General features: G+C 37.0%; 2 protein-coding genes and 1 long non-coding RNA gene across 5 annotated transcripts in view; all 3 read right to left on the reverse strand.

The window, feature by feature from the left end:
* LOC114678437 (uncharacterized) overlaps positions 1 to 20,377 on the reverse strand; it is a 267,034-nt gene that overhangs the window by 110,527 nt on the left and 136,130 nt on the right. The window lies entirely within an intron of this gene.
* OR2AK2 (olfactory receptor family 2 subfamily AK member 2) lies at positions 10,742 to 12,049 on the reverse strand. Its single transcript, XM_077983642.1, has one exon. It carries the CDS (start codon positions 12,047 to 12,049, stop codon positions 11,084 to 11,086), a length of 966 nt encoding a protein of 321 aa, XP_077839768.1. The 3' UTR covers positions 10,742 to 11,083.
* On the reverse strand, positions 16,196 to 17,140 carry LOC144337607 (olfactory receptor 2AJ1-like). The gene has a single exon (XM_077983650.1). The coding sequence runs from the start codon at positions 17,138 to 17,140 to the stop codon at positions 16,196 to 16,198; it is 945 nt and encodes a 314-aa protein (XP_077839776.1).

Genomic DNA, 20,377 nt, shown 5'->3' on the forward strand with positions numbered 1-20,377 from the left:
GTTTTCTAGTTTATTTGCATAGAGATATGTATAGTATTCTCTGATGCTAGTTTATATTTCTGTGGGATCAGTGGTGATATCACCTTTATCATTTTTTATTGTGTCTATTTGATTCTTCTCTCTTTTCTTCTTTATTTGTCTGCTAGTTGTCTATTTTGTTAATCTTTTCAAAAAACCAGCTCCTGGATTCACTGATTTTTTTAAGGGTTTTTCATGTCTCTGTCTCCTTCAGTTAAACTCTGATCTTGGTTATTTCTTGTCTTCTGCTATCATTTGAATTTGTTTGCTCTTGCTTCTCTATTTCTTTTAATTGTGATGTTAGTGTCGATTTTAGATTTTCCCCCTTTCTAATGTGGGCATTTAGTGCCATAAATTTTCCTCTAAACACCACTTTAGCTGTGTCCCAGAGATTCTGGTATGTTATGTCTTTGTTCTCACCGGTTTCAAATAACTTACTTATTTAAGCCTTAATTTCGTTATTTACCCAGTATTCATTCAGGAGCAGGTTGTTCAGTTTCGATGTAGTTGTACAGTTTTGAGTGAGTCTCTTAATCCTGAGTTCTAATTTGATTGCACTGTGGTCTCAAAGGCTGTTTGTTATTATTTCTGTCCTTTTGAATTTGCTAAGGAGTGTTTGACTTCCAATTATGTGGTCGATTTTAGAATAAGTGTTATGTGGTGCTGAAAAGAATGTATATTCTGTTGATTTGGCGTGGAGAGTTCTATAGATGTCTATTCGGTCTGCTTGGTCTAGAGCTGAGTTCCAGTTCTGACTATCCTTGTAAATTTTCTGTCTCATTGATCTGTGTAATATTGACAGTGGGGTGTTAAAATCTCCCACTATTATAGCTTGGAAGTTTAAGTCTAGTCATGTGCAGAAAACTGAAACTGGACCCCTTTCTTACACCTTATACAAGAAGTTATACTCTTTTTACTTTATCTAGATGAGGGTTAAACCAATTCACTTAATGTGTCTGAAAGAGAATATGGAAGTAGAATATTGATGAAATTACCCTATCATCAAATTATGTCAATGTTTATGGGAACAAAACAGGTTTAAATTATAACAAATTGGCTGAGTTCTGTTAGATACCTGAGAGCACAACCTGCAGGCTCAGGATAAATGCCTCAACCAGCCTTTCTTCCACAATCCCTAGGTGCTGCCACTTCCAAAGTACTGCAGGGACCTGCCAACCTGGATCTCAATGGCTGGTGCTCCCTAATAGTGTCTGCTCTACATTCTTCTTCTCCTTATTTGAAGAAAAGATTAAGACTAAAAAAAAGACAAAGTAAAAAAACAGTCTCCAGGTATGTGAAACTACTGTATCACAGTTAATTTTTGGATTTAAATTTTTATCTTTGGAGATTACATGAGTGTATATTTACAAATAAGTTGATATAGAAATAAATACATGCTTATATTTGTTTCCTTGGTAAAATCAACAGTTCCTTTAAAGATGTCAAATTTCTTGCCTGAAAATTATTATATCTATATAATCATTTCTCAGTAAAGGACTGAAGGACATGCCATCCCCCAAACACCAAATTGGAATATTGATTACTTCGAGTTAAATACATAGGAACAATGGTTGTTTCAGAAAGGGCCAGCTGCCCTGTCTCCTACTGCATGCACGAAGCCATAAAGATTCCTCGGTGATAAAATAGCTCTTACACCAGAGCCTGGGATCTGGGTCTGCTGTGGATTTGGATGAATATAGTTACATGAGTAACTCTCCTACAAGTTTTACATCCCTTTGTATATCTCCTAGTGACTCACCTAGAAATTTATGTGTTTCTTTATAATATGCTTTGCTGGTTGGAATATAGTGAAGATTAATTGTAGAGTAAAAATTAAAAATCTTTATAAAATCAGGTTGACAATACAGGATGAAAACTGTAGAGTTAGCCTTGTCCCTTGGTACCATTGATATATGATCCAAGTTGCATTCTAAGAAGTAACCCAAAAGAAAGGCGGGAACCTAAGGTTCTTCATAATGCATAACAAGAAAAACTATTACAAAACTATTACATTGTTGCCATGGAATACAATATGAAAGTAAGGGTGATCTCAGAGACCATGTTAATTGACAGGCAAATGTCATGTTTTACAAATTTTATAAAATGTATATGAGAGACAATAAAATGGATGTTATTAAATTATTAGGGAAGATCCAGATACTTTGTTTACAAAATGCTATTGTGAGGAAATCCTTAAAATTATGGAAATAATTTTGGAAATTAAAAAAAAAAGTCCTCCCCGACAACAAAGGTTTTCTTAATTCTGGCAGATTATTACAATGCTATAGATCATGACCAAAACATAAGCATTCAGTAACTGACTGAAGTATAGCTCTGCATAGGAGCTGGCCGGGCAGTGAAAAACCTGGTGGAATTACCCCAAAAGCTTCAGAGAACACCATCCCATGTTGTATGCACTCAGTCTCAGAGTCTTAGCACTAACCTGCAACAGGAGCAGCCGCCATGTAGAAAGTTCCGAGTATTCCATGGCTCTGGCCCCCTGGATCACCAAGTAGATCTCAGTGGTGCATTTCCTGCTGGTATAAAATGCAAGGCACCTGAATAAAGTCCTTATCTTCAGGCTCTGAAAATGCCAGTTGGATCACATTTAGGAGAAAAAAGATTACCACATACTTTCTACATTTCATGCAGATTATTTTCAAATCTGGAGATATTTAATCCCGGCAGGAAATGGCCTGTTTTGCTAATATACTGCTAACATCAGGATATGACTAATTTGAAAGTGAGGTCTGCATTAAACTATTGTTAAATGAGATAGCATTTGTAAAGTAATTATCTCCTTCCTGGGAAAGCATCCAATCCTGCTAGCCTACACTTTGTTAACAGCCAATGCATCAAGAAAGAGCTGGTAATTACATAGGGGAAAGTGTGTTATAAAAATGCCTTGTTCCATGAGGACTTTATAGCTGAAACACCAAAAGCAATGGCAACAAAAGCCAAAAATGACAAATAGAATCTAATTAAACTAAAGAGTTTCTGCATGGCAAAAGAAAATACCATCAGAGTGAACAGTCAACCTACAGAATGGGAGAAAAGTTTTGAAATCTACCCATCTGACAAAGGGCTAATATCCAGAATCTACAAAGAACTTAAACAAATTTACAAGAAAAAAAACAAACAACCACATCAAAGTGGGCAAGGGATATGAACAGACACTTCTCAAAAGAAGACATTTATGCAGCCAACAGACATAAGAAAAAATGCTCATCATCACTGGCCATCAGGGAAATGCAAATCAAAACCACAATGAGATACCATCTCATGCTACTTAGTATGGCGATCATTAAAAAGTCAGGAAGCAACAGATGTTGGAGAGGATGTGGAGAAATAGGAACACTTTTACACTGTTGGTGGGACTGTGAACTAGTTCAACCATTGTGGAAAACAGTGTGGTGATTCCTCAAGGATCTAGAACTAGAAATACCATTTGACCCAGCCATCCCATTACTGTGTATGTACCCAAAGGATTATAAATCATGCTACTATAAATACGTATGCACACATATGTTTACTGCAGCACCATTCAAAATAGCAAATACTTGGAACCAATCCAGATGTCCATCAGTGATAGACTGGATTAAGAAAATGTGGCACATATACACCATGGAAAACTTTGCGGCCATAAAAAAGGATGAGTTCATGTCCTTTGCAGGGACAGGAATGGGGCTGGAAACCATCATTCTCAGCAAACTATCACAAGGATGGAAAACCAAACACCACATGTTCTCACTCATAGGTGGGAATTGAACAATGAGAACACTTGGACACAGGGCAGGGAACATCACACACCTGGGCCTGTTGGGGGGTGGGGGACTGGGGGAGGGATAGCACTAGGAGAAATACCTAATGTAAATGACGAGTTGATGGGTGCAGCGAATCAACATGGAACATGTATACATATGTAACAAAGCTGCACATTGTGCACATGTACTCTAGAACTTAAAGTACACTAAAAAATAAATTTAAAAAATGTCTTGTCCCAAAAGGTATTCTTCCAAAAAGAGGATGGCTCCGTTGAACTCTTCTAATCTTAAAACTTGTTAGTTTTATGTTTTAGGGTAAATTACATAAACTCTCTGACATTCAGTTTAATTATCTATAAAAGTGGAGTCATATTCTCTTTTTATATTTTAAAGTTTATGATTATTTATAATTATCATGATTATTCATGGTTTACTTTATGTGATATATAAAAAGCAGCACATACATGCGTTTTACATACAAACAAATGTTTGTTCCTCTTTCTCCTTTCTACTGTCTGTAACAGAAAGTCTTGATTTCTGATATGACACACAGTAATGAGAAGAGATTTAAAAAGAAGAAGCAGAAGGAGAGGGGAAGGAGGAGGAGGAGGAAGGAGGAGGGGGAAGGAGGAGGAGGGGGAAGGAGGAGGAGAAGGAAGAAGAAGAAAAGAAGAAGAAGAGGGAGGAAGAGGAGGAAAGAAGAAGAAGGAGGAGGAGGAGAAGGAGAAAGAAGAAGAAGGAAGAAGGCAGAAGACGAAGGAGGAGGAGAAGGAGAAAGAAGACAAAGGAATAAGAAGAGGAAGAAAAAGAAGAAGGAGGAAGAGGAAAGGAGGAGGAGGAGAAGGAGAAAGAAGAAGAAGAAGAAGAAGAAGGAGGAGGAGGAGGAGGAGGAGGAGGAGGAGGAGGAAAGAAAAAGAGAGAAAGAGAGAGAGAAGAAAGAAAAAAAGAAAGAAAGAAAGAAAAAGAAATCAAAGGAAGAGGAGAAGACGGAGTAGGAGGAGATGGAGGAAATGGAGGAGGAGGAGGAGAAGAAGAAGGAAGAAGGAGGAGGAGGAGGAGAAGGAGGAGGAGGAGGAAAGAAGAAGGAGGAGGAAAGGAGAAGGAGGAGGAATTCTTTTCTGACAACCAAGGTTTTCTTAAGTCTGGCAGATTATTACCATATAAAAAAAAAGTACCATATAAAAAAAAAGTAAGCATTCAGGAATTGACTGAAGTATAGTTCTGTATATGAACTGTATGAAAGCTGATCATAAGAACTGGATTACTCTTGCCATACCCAACTAACACGGAGTTAACAAACCAGGAGTACAAAGCACTCAGGGTACAAAATATTCCCAGAGAATGTAATTCTCTGCAACTCCGACTGCTGAAACTGCTATTGTAACTAGAAGCCAGATCTATCTACAGCTTCTGAGATAACTTGCTGTGATTTTAGGGATAATTTTGCCCACCACAGTTGTTCACCAGTCAGAGCTGGCTAGCTCCCCAAACTCTTACTAGTGCCAATAAACTTTTTTCAAAGAGTAATATGTAAAATTTCTTCTTTTTCATAAAACGTCTAACCTCTTGGTCCTTTGGGCATACTGATGACCACCGGTCTGCTCCAAATTGTAATTATTTTTTTATTATTATATCTCAAGTTCTAGGGTACATGTGCACAACGTGCAGGTTTGTTACATATGTATACACGTGCCATGTTGGTGTGCTGCACCCATTAACTCGTCATTTACATTAGGTATATCTCCTAATGCTACCCATCCCCTCTCACCCCACCCCATGACAGGCCCCAGTATGTGGTGTCCCTCTTCCTGTGTCCAAGTGTTCTAATTGCTCAGTTCCCACCTATGAGTGAGAACATGTGGTGTTTGGTTTTCTGTCCTCGTGATAGTTTGCTGAGAACGATGGTTTCCAGCTGCATCCATGTCCCTACAAAGGAGACGAACCCATCCTTTTTTAGGGTTGCATAGTATTCCACAGTGTATATGTGTCACACTTTCTTAATCCAGTCTATCATTGATGGACATTTGGGTTGGTACTAAGTCTTTGCTATTGTGAATGGTGCTGCAGTAAACATACGTGTGCATGTGTCTTCATAGCAGCATGATTTATAATCCTTTGGGTATATCCCCAGTAATGGGATGGCTGGGTCAAATGGTATTTCTAGTTCTAGATCCTTGAGGAATCACCACACTGTTTTCCACAATGGTTGAACCAGTTCACAGTCCCACCAACAGTGTAAAACTGTTCCTGTTTCTCCACATCCTCTCCAGCACCTGTTGGATCCTGATTTTTTAATGATTGCCATTCTAACAGGTGTGAGATGGTATCTCATTGTGGTTTTTTTGACTTGCATTTCTCTGATGGTGAGTGATGATGAGCATTTTTTCATGTGTCTGTTGGCTGTATGAATGTCTTCTTTTGAGAAGTGTCTGTTCATATCCTTGGCCCACTTTTTGATGGGGTTGCTTTTTTCTTGTAAATTTGTTTGAGTTCTTTATAGGTTCTGGATATTAGCCCTTTGTCAGATGAGTAGACTGCAAAAATTTTGGCTTAGGATTGTCTTGACAATGTGGGGTCTTTTTTGATTCCATATGAACTTTAAAGCAGTTTTTTCCAATTCTGTGAAGAACGTCATTGGTAGGTTAATGGGGATGGCATTGAATCTATAAATTACCTTGGGGAGTATGGCCATTTTCACAATATTGATTCTTCCTATCCATGAGCATGGTATGTTCTTCCATTTGTTTGTGTCCTCTTTTATTGCACTGAGCAGTGGTTTGTAGTTCTCCTTGAAGAGGTCCTTTACATCCCTTGTAAGTTGGATTCCTAGGTATTTTATTCTCTTTGAATCTATTGGGATTGGGAGTTCATGTATGATTTGGTTGTCTGTTTGTCTGTTATTGGTGTATAGGAATGCTTGTGATTTTTGCACATTGATTTTTGTATCCTGAGACTTTGCTGAAGTTGCTTATCAGCTTAAGGAGATTTTGGGCTGAGACGATGGGGTTTTCTAAATATACAATCATGTCATCTGCAAACAGAGAAAATTTGTCATCTTCTTTTCCTAATTGAATACCTTTTATTTCATTCTCCTGCCTGATTGCCCTGACCAGAACTTCCAACACTATGTGGAACAGGAGTGGTGAGAGAGGACATGCCTGTCTTGTGCCAGTTTTCAAAGGGAATACTTCCAGTTTTTGCCCATTCAGTATGATTTTGGCTTCGGGTTTATCATAAATAGCTCTTATTATTTTGAGATACGTTCTATCAATACCGAATTTATTGAGAGTTGTTAGCATGGAGGTCTGTTGAATTTTGTCAAAGGCCTTTCTGCTTCTATTGAGATAATCATGTGGTTTTTGTCTTTGGTTCTGTGTATATGCTGGATTACATTTTTGATTTGATTATGTTGAACCAGCCTTGCATTCCAGGGATGAAGCCCACTTGATCATGGTGGATAAGCTTTTTGATGTGCTGCTGAATTCGGTTTGCTAGTATTTTATTGAGGATTTTTGCATCAGTGTTCATCAGGGACATTGGTCTACAATTCTCTTTTTTTTTTGTTGTGTCTCTGCCAGGCTTTGGTATCAGGATGATGCTGGCCTCATAAAAAGAGTTAGGGAGGATTCCCTCTTTTTCTGTTGATTGGAATAGTTTCCAAAGGAATAGTATCAGCTCTTCTTTGTACCTATGGTAGAATTCGGCTGTGAATGCATCTGGTCCTGGACTTTTCTGGTTGGTAGGCTATTAATTATTGCCTCAATTTCAGAGTCTGTTATTAGTATATTCAGGGATTCAACTTCTTCCTGGTTTAGTCTTGGGAGGGTGTATGTGTCCAGGAATTTATCCATTTTTTCTAGATTTTCCAGTTTATTTGCATAGAGGTGTTTATAGTATTCTCTGATGGTAGTTTGTATTTCTGTGGGATCGGTGGTGATATCCCCTTTATCATTTTTTTATTGTGTCTGTTTGATTCTTCTCTCTTTTCTTCTTTATTAGTCTTGCTAGTTGTCTATCAATTTTGTTGGTCTTTTCAAAAAAAAAGCAGGTCCTGGATTCATTGATTTTTTGAAGGGTTTTTTGTGTCTCTATCTCCTTCAGTTCTGCTCTGATCTTAGTTATTTCTTGCCTTCTGCTAGCTTTTGAATGTGTTTACTCTTGCTTCTCTAGTTCTTTTCATTGTGATGTTAGGGTGTCAACTTTAGATCTTTCCAGCTTTCTCTTTTAGGCATTTAGTGCTATAAATTTCCCTCTGCATACTGCTTTAAATGTGTCCCAGAGATTCTGGTATGTCGTATCTTTGTTCTCATTCATTTTAAAGAACATCTTTATTTCTGCCTTCATTTAATTATGTACCCAGTAGTCATTCAGGAGCAAGTTATTCAGTTTCCATGTAGTTGAGCAGTTTTGATTGAGTTTCTTAATCCCGAGTTCTAGTTTGCTTGCACTGTGGTCTGAGAGACAGTTTGTTATAATTTTGGTTCTTTTACATTTGCTGAGGAGTGCTTTACTTCCAATTATGTGGTCAATTTTGGAATAAGTGTGATGTGGTGCTGAGAAGAATGTACATTCTGTTGATTTGGGGTGGAGAGTTCTGTAGATGTCTATTAGGTCTGCTTGCTGCAGAGATGAGTTCAATTTCTGGATATCTTTTTTAACTTTCTGTCTCATTGATCTGTCTAATATTGACAGTGGGGTGTTAAATTCTCCCATTATTATTGTGTGGGAGTCTAAGTCTCTTTGTAGGTCTCTAAGGACTTGCTTTATGAATCTGGGTGCTCCTGTGTTGCGTGCACATATATTTAGCATAGTTAGCTCTTCTTGTTGATTTGATCACATTACCATTATGTAATGGCCTTCTTTGTCTCTTTTGATCTTTGTTGGTTTAAAGTCTGTTTTATCAGAGACTAGGATTGCAACCCCTGCCTTTTTTGTTTTCCATTTGCTTGGTAGATCTTCCTCCATCCCTTTATTTTGAGCCTATGTTTGTCTCTGCATGTGAGATGGGTCTCCTGAGTACACACTCTGCAGGATATTATCCAGGAGAACTTCCCCAACCTAGCAAGGCAGGCTAACATTCAAATTCAGGAAATACGGAGAATGCCGTATTTCCTTGATACTCCTTGAGAAGTTACTCCTTCAGAAGAGTAATTCCTAAGACACATAATTGTTAGATTCATCAAAGTTGAAATGAAGGAAAAAAATGTTACGGGCAGCCAGAGAGAAAGGTTCTGTTACCCACAAAGGGAAGCCCATCAGACTAACAGTGGATCTCTTGGCAGAAACTCTACAAGCCAGAAGACAGTGGGGGCCAATATTCAACATTCTTAAAGATTGTCCCACCCAGAATTTCATATCCCCAAACTAAGCTTCATAAGTGAAGGAGAAATAAAATCCTTTACAGACAACAAATGCTGAGAGATTTTGTCACCACCAGGCCCACCTTACAAGAGCTCCTGAAGGAAGCACTAAACATGGAAAGGAACAACCAGTACCAGCCATTTCAAAAAACATGCCAAATTGTAAAGACCATCAATGCTAGGAAGCAACTGCATCAACTAATGAGCAAAATAACAGGATCAAATTCACACGTAACAATATTAACCTTAAATGTAAATGGGCTAAATACTCCAATTAAAAGACACAGACTAGCAAATTGGATAAAGAGTCAAGACCCATCAGTTTGCTGTAATTCTTTCTTCCCAAAGAAAATATTAAATTTAGAGACTTGTCTCTACATTTTCATTTTGTCTTACAACTGGTTAGGCAGTAAAAGACATTGTGGAATTATTTTTAATAATAATACTATGATTCTCAAAAATAATATCTAAAGTGCTATTTGAGATTCGTATTCAAATATGTAGGTAATTATAGGAGGTCAATGAATTAAGAGAGGGGAAGAAAAAGAAAAAATAGAAATCAAAAGCTGGTATTTCTGGACAAATTGATTAAACAAAAAATAACCAGATTTTTAATAATGGAATATTGATAATATTAAAAAATATTAATAGTATCAATAACAACAATTTGATATATTAATTTTGCATTAATAAATGACTGAGGCTTGGCGCAGTGGCTCACGCTTGCAATCCCAGCACTTTGAGAGGCCAAGGCAGAAGGATCACTTGAGATCAGGAGTTCGAAACCAGCCCAAGCAACATGATGAAACCCAGTCTCAACTAAAAATACAAAAATTAGCCAGTTGTGGCGGCAGGCGCCTGTAATCTCAACTACTTGGGAGGCTGAGGCAGGAGAATCGCTTGAACCCGGGAGGCAGAAGTTGTGGTGAGCCGAGCTCAAGCCACTGCACTCCAGACTGCGCGAGAGAGAAAGACTCTATCTCAAAAAAAAAAGAAAGAAAAGAAAAGAAAAGAAAAAAGGAAAGAAAATAAAGAAAGAAATGACTGGATGATGTGTATTGTGTCTTAAGAGAATATTTTCTGAAACAGAGGAAGAGGGAAAAGCAGTTGTGTAATCCCCCTTAAAGGAACTTGGCAGAAGTGCCTGGATGGCCCTGGGTGGTGTGCACCTCCTATGTGTGTGCCTGTGGTGTGTGTGGCGTGTTTGCATGCACAAAAGGTGTTATGGTACAGAACGGAAAGAGTCACGTCAACAGATACTCTTGTCTTTTTTTCACCCCACTCTCTTCTCTACCACCACCTGTCATGATTTTCCCATCAGATGCTGTAAGTTTTGACTCTTCTATTCCTCAAGATAAGAAAACACCAATTGCTTTCCTATTAATACATTATTCAATATTAATAAATTTCAGTCACTGGATTTTCTTAAAGAAACTTTATTAATCAATCAAGCATGAAAACCACTAAAGAAAAACAGAAACAGAAATTGTTTGCCCATCAGCAGAGATATCTGTCAGCTTTTATTTTTGTTTACTCTCACATGACCAGTGTCTGTAACAATGTCACACACAAATTAAAGCATTAAAACCCTTGAGTGAAAGAAGGAATAAATGAATTATGCATTTTTCTCTCTGTTAACTTTGGTTGTTATATAGATTATCTTGATGTTAAATGTTTAAGTAGATTTTATTATTATGGTTCACATTTCAGATTATTCAAGAGGGCAAGTCAAAGTATTAAAATGCCAGGGGAACTTAGATTTGAGAAGGCTGACTTCTATTGCTTTACAAGTTAAACAAGATTGATAAACACTGTTTTTGTGACTTCTATACAGAAAATAAGTATTTACATCTTTCTAGATAGTTTTCAGGAACAGCTTTTTAGGTTGTTAATCCTCAATGAACACAGAGATCTGAAGTCATATTTTCTACAGCATATCCATTATCCCAACAGTCTCCTCACTGCCCCCGTGACTTCCTTATTTCGCAGGCTATAGATAAATGGGTTCAGTAGAGGTGTGATAATTGTGTAAAATACTGCCACCACCTTGTCCTGTGAAGGGGAATGCAAGGAGTGTGGCCTCGTGTAGGTAAAGAGAGCGGTCGCATAGAACAGGCTTGCCACAATCAGGTGGGAGGAACAAGTGGAAACAGCTTTTGCCTGTCCTCTTCCCGAACTCATCTGGAATACCACAATAAGCACACGAGCATAGGAAGCCAGAATGGCCAGGAATGGTAGCAGCAGAATAGTAAGTCCACTCAGGAGGACTGTATACTCATAATGGGAGGTGTCCCGACACACCAATGACAGTAGAGCTGGAACTTCACAGAAAAAGTGGTTTATGAGCCGAGACCTACAGAATGGAAGTTGAAACACATGCAATGTATGTATGATAGCGCTGACAGAACTACTGGCCCATGCACATGCAACCATGAGGCAGCAGATATTCTTGCTCATAAGTACCGGATAATGTAAAGGGTGACAGATAGCTACATAGCGATCATAAGACATAAAACCAAGGAGAAGGGCTTCAGTTCCACCAAGAGCCAAGAACACATACGTTTGAATCTCACAGCCCATAAATGTAATGGTCTTACTCTGTGAGAGGAAGTTGACCACCATCTTGGGCACAGTGGTGGAGATGTACATGAGGTCAATGATGGAGAGCTGACTGAGCAGAAAGTACATTGGAGTGTGGAGTCTGGTGTCCAACCAAATGAGGTGGATCAGCATGATATTTCCTGTCAGAGCAACTGTAAAGAGGGTGGCAATGACAACAAAGAGAAGAGAGTTTATCTGGCCGTATTGGAAAAGACCAACAAGTAGAAAATCTGTCCCAAAACTTTGATTTCCTGTTTTCATGGCTGAAATCAAAATATCAAAGGAGATGACATCTGAAACGTTCATGTAATAATGTTGGCTGCCCTTAAGAGAAAGCAAAATGACAATATTAAACACAGTTGAATTTTCTGGATGCTCTTTGGATGAATACATCTCTCTCCTATTCAATACATGGAGTTCATCCACAGAAAAATTTCCATTTTATAAATGATGATATGAAAATAAGGATGTTTACAAACCGCAGAATAACATATAAAGTGAAAATAACATAGAGTATTTAGATGATTTGTTTGAACAAGTTATATTTCTCCTTTATAAGTATTATAAGTTCGCTCTCTGACTCAATTTTCTTATATATGTGACATGACAGAATTAGTCAAATATATAATTTCAAGGACTCCTCATTTCTCTTTTGATTACATTGGTCATAAATAAGGAATATATAAATATAAATACTTTATAAATGTAGTGATATTTATATGAAAGTGCCATTACAGACCTTATTATTTAATTAGTATTTCTTTCTTTCTGTGAATGTAGACACAATTTTATAAACTTGGGGGAAAAGGTAAACCAAACATTAGGAAGAGCTTGAGAATGAATCATGGAAATACAAAAATATTTATTGGTCTTAATACCAAAATATACATGTCATTATTCTCAAATACCATGTAAAGAATGGGCAATTCACCACCAGGACTTAATTTTTATTACTCCTTCTTCCTGACAAACAGCCTAGCTTATACACACTACCATAGCAAATAATGTCTTATTAACTACACGTCCCATGTTCTAAAAGTATTTAGTGAAATTATCTGAAACAATATTAAATGCTCTCAGGATTTATGGGGCCTAAACTATGAGCACAATATAGTGATAATCTCTGGAACTCATATTACATTTAGGCTGAAAAGCTTGACTATGTTTGAAAAATTAAAAACAATACAAATAGTTGCTGAAAGTATTATGTATAAGTTCATTTTAAAAGTTAGAATTATACAAAACTAGCAATATTCAATAATCTTTCTTTTTGTACTGGTCTAAAATATTGTCACATAGCTAATTATAATTACTCAATGATATTTAAATAATATTTTAATAATATACTAAAAGACATATTTTAAAGCATGTATACAATAGAAAATATGGAAAGTCATGGAATTGTTAGAATAAATATCATCAGATGGTAATTCTTAGTAAACAAATTCATAAAAATTCAACCAAAACTTTAAGATTATGTATTTCAGAGATGACATAATTATTTTAATAAAACCTAGGAAGAAGACATCTAACCTAAAACAAGAGTGAAAATTGTTTACCAAAAGCTAACGGGAAGGAAATACAACAATAAGATTGTATAGAGGTAAATGTATAAAATACTGGGTATAATAGAGTATGATAGAGAAAGAATATGATAGCTATAACAAAATTTATGTAATAAATTACTATACAAAATATAGTAATATATCTCATATATTATCAATCATTTGTGCAGGATAGGGAAATTGCTTAAGAAAATGAGCAAAAGTTTTGGAATTATTGGAATGATCATTTCATCATACGACGATCATTTTTCAAACTTATTAGTGTTTACTTCTCAAAAAATTGTATGGAGAAAAATATAGATTTTAACAAGAACGCACAGAAAATTCTTAGGGCGATAAAGTGAATTATTTACTGTTTTAAATATAAAGGTTCCAATCAATTAGGGGGGATGGGGAAAGGACCTGACTGAATAACCTGGAAAAAGAAATAAAGAGGTGATTAATAAAACAAGATAGAAGGTTTAAGATAGGGTAATTACCTATCTAAGCCTAAATCAATGTCATGCAAACAAAGCAACCTTATTAAGGTAATTTTTTAAAAGTCAAGAATGTAGTTCACTGTACACTAGTACATTTTTGGTAACACATGGTAGTTTTTTTAAATTATTTTTTATTAATTATCTTTTCCATACATTTTGGACTAATAGTTTTATTATTGGCAATTTGGCTTAATATATGAAATGCATCTTTGGTACAAACATGATAAAGATGGTATTTTTCTAAGAACCATTTAGAATTATGAACACATGGTAAAAAAAGTTTTGAAATGATTCATCTGATGACATGTCACATATTCAAAATTAGCTATGAAAACTGGACAAATAGAGATTTTACACACAAACATAAACACATACACACACAAATAAACAATGTCTATTGATCATAATTCAGTCACCAACAGCAATTGATCCACGTGTTTCCATCCATTTTGCCAGTGCTGAACCTTTGCCTCATTATGATGCCACTACTTTAGGTTGTCAAGGGTGGACGGTTATTCTTTGAACATAGCTGGCTGAGTAGAAGACAAGTTATTTCTCCTTTATAGCACTTGTCAATTTCCGTTCCAAAGACTGTTCTTTGTATATGATTTTCTCTAATGATCAGAGCTTTTGTAGATTTTGCCGGTATTTTAAATTTCCCATCACTTTCTTCTCTTTCCATGCCACTAACAAACTGCAGGAACCAACTGATTGTTGTGTACCATCCAGAAAAACTTACACTATAACCATGAAGTGGTAGCCAGTATAAATGTGCTAGAGACATCATTATCAGAAAGTAGGGTTTTCTGATGGACACATTTTTTATTTGGAATCTCACTTTGCCAGTTATAGGCTCATGATTTTAGTCTGCTTACATTCTGAGACTTTGCTGTGCTTTCTCAAAAACTGGGATTACAATCCTCACCTTGAAAGAAAAACACATTTACATATGATGTTTATTTAGGAAAATGGGTGGGCCAGAGTTAACACTAATAAACATTTATATGATTTTTATCTGCCTTCACTATGAATTCTAAATTTCTGGGCAGTGTGCTCACACTACTTCTCTCCTCCCATCCTTTTCTTTTCTTTTTCTTTCCTTCTGTCTTTTCTCCTCCTCTCCTCCATTTCTCTCTCTTCATTTTTTCTTATTTCCTCCTTCTCTTCCTCTTTGCATTCCATTGTGTCTTCAAAAGTGCTAGATTTAATTTCAAAGTTTTTTTTTTTTTTTCCTAGTAATTTTCCTTTTGGAAGCAAATTAGTCTGTATTAAAATGGAGATGGTCCCTAAATTTCCTGCCTGACATAGTGTGAAAGGAAACTAAGATAATAACAAAAGTTTAAAATGTCACTTATTCATTTATCTATTGAATACCTGTGCCATATATTTTACTTAGGACATTAAATAATAAGTGTTAAATATTGATGCTAGTATTTTGGTGTTAATATTTAAAAATATAATAGAGACACTATAAAATGAAGGTTAGGATTTCAAAAAGATTGGGTTTCAAAAGTAGGACACAGGACGGTGCAGTAGCTCAACCCTATAATCCCAAGCAGTTTGGGAGGCTGAGGCAGGTGGATCACCTGAGGTCAGGAGTTTGAGACCAGCCTGGCCAACATGGTGAAACCCTGTCCCTACTAAAAATAAAAATAAAAAATAAAAAATAAAAAAAAATAGCCAGATGTTTGTAAGTTACAAAGTGCATCTTATTGTTTCTAAAAAATAAAAAAATTAACTAATTCTCAATAGAAATATTATCTTCTTTGAAAAAAAATTTTAGGATGAATTTCTAGAAGTTTGTAAAATACAATACTATATGCATAAATGAAATTAGACAATTTTTATAATCTTATCTGATATTATAGACTTGCTTCTAACATATGAGTAATTCAGTTTTAACACAAATTATATATGTATATAGGTATATATATAAAACTTTACTAAACAAAGGTGTTGACAAACCAAGCAAAGAATAATGGAGATTTCATGTGGAATTTGTGGATTTTTCATAAATGATAGTTAGCAATATAATTTTACAAAGTTTTATAAAAATAGACATTATATGGATTTGTGTTTGTTATACAGTGCATGAGGGATTATATTTTTAAAGACATTCTTATAAAGTCTTACAATTTTAGTGTTAGGAAGTAGGACGCCTTGGGTAATTTTTACTTCCTGTAACTGTCGCATGATTATAATTGGTACCACAGAAGGAACAATACATTTCTAGAGGTATATGTTTACAACACAAACACAGGTTATAATTTATTATTAACAAGGTTTCTGAAATATTCACTTCTTATATGTGCAAGATAGAAGCATTGGTTTCTTTCTAGAAAATCTATCATGAGTATCCTTCAGGTATTTAATGTAGAAATAGAATGCACATTCAGGAATTTTCCTATTCATTTTTTATGCAGAAACTTACTTTTGAGCATATTTTTTATCACCACCAGAACATCTTTATTCCTAAAGCTGTAGATTAAGGGGTTGAGTGTGGGTGTGAGGGTCGTATAGAATATTGCCAGGAACTTATCCTGGCCTGGAGTGTGGTATGATTTAGGTCTCATATATGTAAAAATAAAGGGCCCATAGTACATCATGACCACAATCATGTGGAAGGAACAAGTGGAAAATGACTTTTTTCTTGCCTCTGATGATTTCATCTGGAGGACAGTAAGAATAATTTGGCCATAAGAAGCAGAGATCAAGAAGGCAGGGATCACCAGGAATAACGCAGCACTTACATAAACCCCTCGTTCATAGTTTGTTGTGTCTGCACAGGACAACTTCAACATGGCAGGGACTTCACAGAAAAAGTGATCGATTGCCCTAGAGCCGCAGAAGGGAAACTGCAGTGCGTAAGCTGTGTGGACTGTGGAGTTGAAAACCCCAATGAGCCAGGAGCCTCCAGCCATGAGAGTGCTGGCATACTCCTTCATTAGAGTCGGATAGCGCAGTGGGTGACAGATGGCCACATAGCGATCATAGGACATTGCAGCCAGGAGAAGGCACTCACCACCCAGGAGGGTGAGGGACAGAAACACCTGGAACCCACAACCTGCAAGTGAAATAGTTCTGCTGCCTGACAGGAAGTCAGTGACCATTTTGGGAACGATGATGGAAACATGCAAGATATCCATAAAGGACAGATGGCTGAGCAGAAAATACATTGGAGTGTGAAGTCTGGACTCACTGCAAATGAGGAGGATCATGAGTGTATTTCCTGTTACACTCATAATGAAAATGACAAACATAAATGAGAAGAAAACCAGACTTGTTGGGGAAGAAGAGAACAGTCCCAAAAGTATGAAATCGCTGTGCAAAGTGTGATTCTGATGACCCATCATGAAATTCACTTTTTTTTAAACTAAAAAGAAATAATAAATAAATAATAAAGAAAGAAGAAAAACTAGTGTAAAACTTAAACCTTATAATAACGTATCTGCAAAATAAAATGAGAGTTAGTGATGCATGCTTTGTAATGAAAACATGTTCAACATCACTAATCGTAAGGGAAATACAAATCAAAACCACAATGACACATCATCTTACTATTATCAAAAAAGACAAAATAATAACAAATGCTGGTGAGGGGGTAGAGAAAGAGAAGTCTTATACATTGTTGATGGGAATGTAAATTAGTATAGCTATTATAAATCATATTATAGGTCTGTCATAGGATCCAGCAATTCCACTACAGGGCATATATCTAAAGGAAAGGAAACTGACCCACTTAAGAGACATCTGCACCTCAATGTTTAGTGCAGCACTATTCAAAATATCCAAGATAGGGAATCAAACTACGTGTTCACCAACCAGTGAACAGATAAAGAAAATGTGGTCTATATACACAACGTAATACTATTCAGTCATTAAAAAAAAATGAAATCTTGTCATTTGTGGCAAGAGGATGAGCTTGGATGACATTATGTTAAGTTATATAAACCAGCCACAGAAAGATAAATACTCCATGTTCTCATTCACATACAGAAGGTAAAAAATCCGATCTAATAGAAGTAGAGAGTAGGATACTGGTTACTAGTGGCTGGGAAACATGGGGGGATAAGGAGCAGAGAGGGAAGTTGCTCAATGAGGACAAAATTATAACTATATTGGAGGAATAATATTAAATTTGCTTTATTGAATATATTTGTAAAAATCAGAACTACCAGAGGCATATTTTAAAGTCCTTTTTAAATTCACTTTAGTACATCATGTATGTATGCAGATTACCTTAGAATGTTATGCATTTGGTGGTCAGAATTTATAGCAGAAATATATTGATGAGAAAGAATCATTGCAGAGGGCAAATGAGTCAATCTGGGAATACAGAAACTAGTACAGTGGGGTCTGTGATAATCATTTGCTACCAATAAAACATCTATTAGATTTTATATTGAGGGAATCTTCACTATAATTCCAACATGTTTCACTCCAAATATTTAGCACCTGATTTTAGAGGACAGAAACACCAAATATTACATTAAAATAACAATTGAGTTAATTACTTGCCTCAAATTTCTCCCCACATACATACATTTCAATCCAAATACTAGGTTATTCTTTCTGGAACAAGAGTTTTGAGTTTGCAGACATTCTGCTAGGTCAAAATCTTTTTAATTACAAGAAAAATTGTAAAATGTGGTACGTTTAGTTTACATTTCAGGTGAAACTGAAGTATTTATATTTACACAAATTGAGCTACCTTGCATCTTTTTCATAACTTGGGTTCTTTCTTGCACATAAACACTCTTCCCCAGCACTTCTAAAAGCTTGCATTTCCTCCATTCTCCCAAGATTTTACATGGAAATCATCCCTCCATGGAGACTTTCCTGTTCTCTTAAAGAGGATGACTTTCGAGAGGTGGCGCCCAAGATGGCCAAATAGTAACAGCTCCAGCCTCCAGCTCCCAGCGTGAGCGACACAGAAGACAGGTGATTTCTGCATTTTCAACTGAGGTACCAGGTTCATCTCACTGGGGCATGTCAGACAGTTGATGCTGGTCCACAGGTGCAGCCCGACCAATGAGAGCTGAAGCAGGGCGAGGCATCGCCTCACCTGGGAAGGGCAAGGGGGAAGGGAATTCCTTTTCCTAGCCAAGGGAAAATGAGACACAAAACACCTGGAAAATCAGGTAACTCCCACCCTAATACTGCACTTTACCAAGGGTCTTAGCAAACGGCACACCGGGTGATTATATCCCATGCCTGGCCTGGGGGGTCCAATGCCCATGGAGCCTCCCTCATTGCTAGCACAGCAATCTGAGATCTAACTGCAAGGCAGCAGTGAGGATGGAGGAGAGGTGCCTGCCATTGCTGAGGCTTAAGTAGATAAAGACACCAGGAAGCTCGAATTGGGTAGAGCCCAAGCAGCTCAAGGAGGCCTGCCTGCCTCTGTAGACTTCACCTCTGGGGACAGGGCATAGCTAAACAAAAAGCAGCAGAAACCTTGGCAGATGTAAAAGTCCCTGTCTGACAGCTTTGAAGAGAACAGTGGTTCTCCCAGCATGGAGGTTGAGATCTGAGAATGGACAGACTGCCTGCTCAAGTGGGTCCCTGACCTCTGAATAGCCTAACTGGGAGACATCCCGAACTAGGTGGAGACTGACACATCACACCTCATACAGCTGGGTACACCTTGAGACGAAGCTTCCAGAGCAAGAATCAGACAGCAACACTCACTGTTCAGCAATATTCTATCTTCAGAAGCCTCCGCTGCTGATACCCAGGCAAACAGGGTCTGGAGTGGACCTCAAGCAAACTCCAACAGACCTACAGCTGAGAGTCCTGACTGTTAGAACAAAAGTAACAAATAGAAAGGACACCCATATCAAAACCCTGTCAGTACATCACCATCATCAAAGACCAAAGGCAGATAAAACCACAAAGATGGGGAAAAAGCAGTGCAGAAAAGCTGGAAATTCAAAAAATCCGAGTGCATCTCCCCCTCCAAAGGAACGCAGCTCATCGCCAGCAATGGAACAAAGCTGGAAGGAGAATGACTTTGATGAGTTGAGAGAAGAAGGCTTCAGTCGATCAAACTTCTCAGATCTAAAGGATGAACTACGTAACCAGCTCAAAGAAACCAAAACCCTTGAAAAAAGAATGGATGAACGGATAACTAGAATAATCAATGTAGAGAAGACCTTAAAAGAACTGATAGAGATGAAAACCATGACACGACAACTACGTGAAAAATGCACAAGCTTCAGTAACCGACTTGATCAACTGGAAGAAAGAGTATCAATGATTGAAGATCAAATGAATGAAACGAAGTGAGAAGAGAAATGTAGAGAAAAAAGAGTAAAAAGAAATGAACAAAGCCTCCAAGAAATATGGGATTATGTGAAAAGACAAAATCTACGTCTGATTGGTGTGCCTGAAAGTGACGGGGAAAATGGAACCAAGTTGGAAAACACTCTGCAAGATATCATCCAGGAGAACTTCCCCAACCTAGTAGGGCAGACCAACATTCAAATTCAGGAAATACAGAGAATGCCACAAAGATACTCCTCAAGAAGAGCAACTCCAAGACACATAATTGTCAGATTCACCAAAGTTGAAATGAAGGAAAAAATGTTAAG

Source organism: Macaca mulatta, chromosome 1, assembly GCF_049350105.2.
Source record: "Macaca mulatta isolate MMU2019108-1 chromosome 1, T2T-MMU8v2.0, whole genome shotgun sequence".
Taxonomy (NCBI): domain Eukaryota; kingdom Metazoa; phylum Chordata; class Mammalia; order Primates; family Cercopithecidae; genus Macaca; species Macaca mulatta.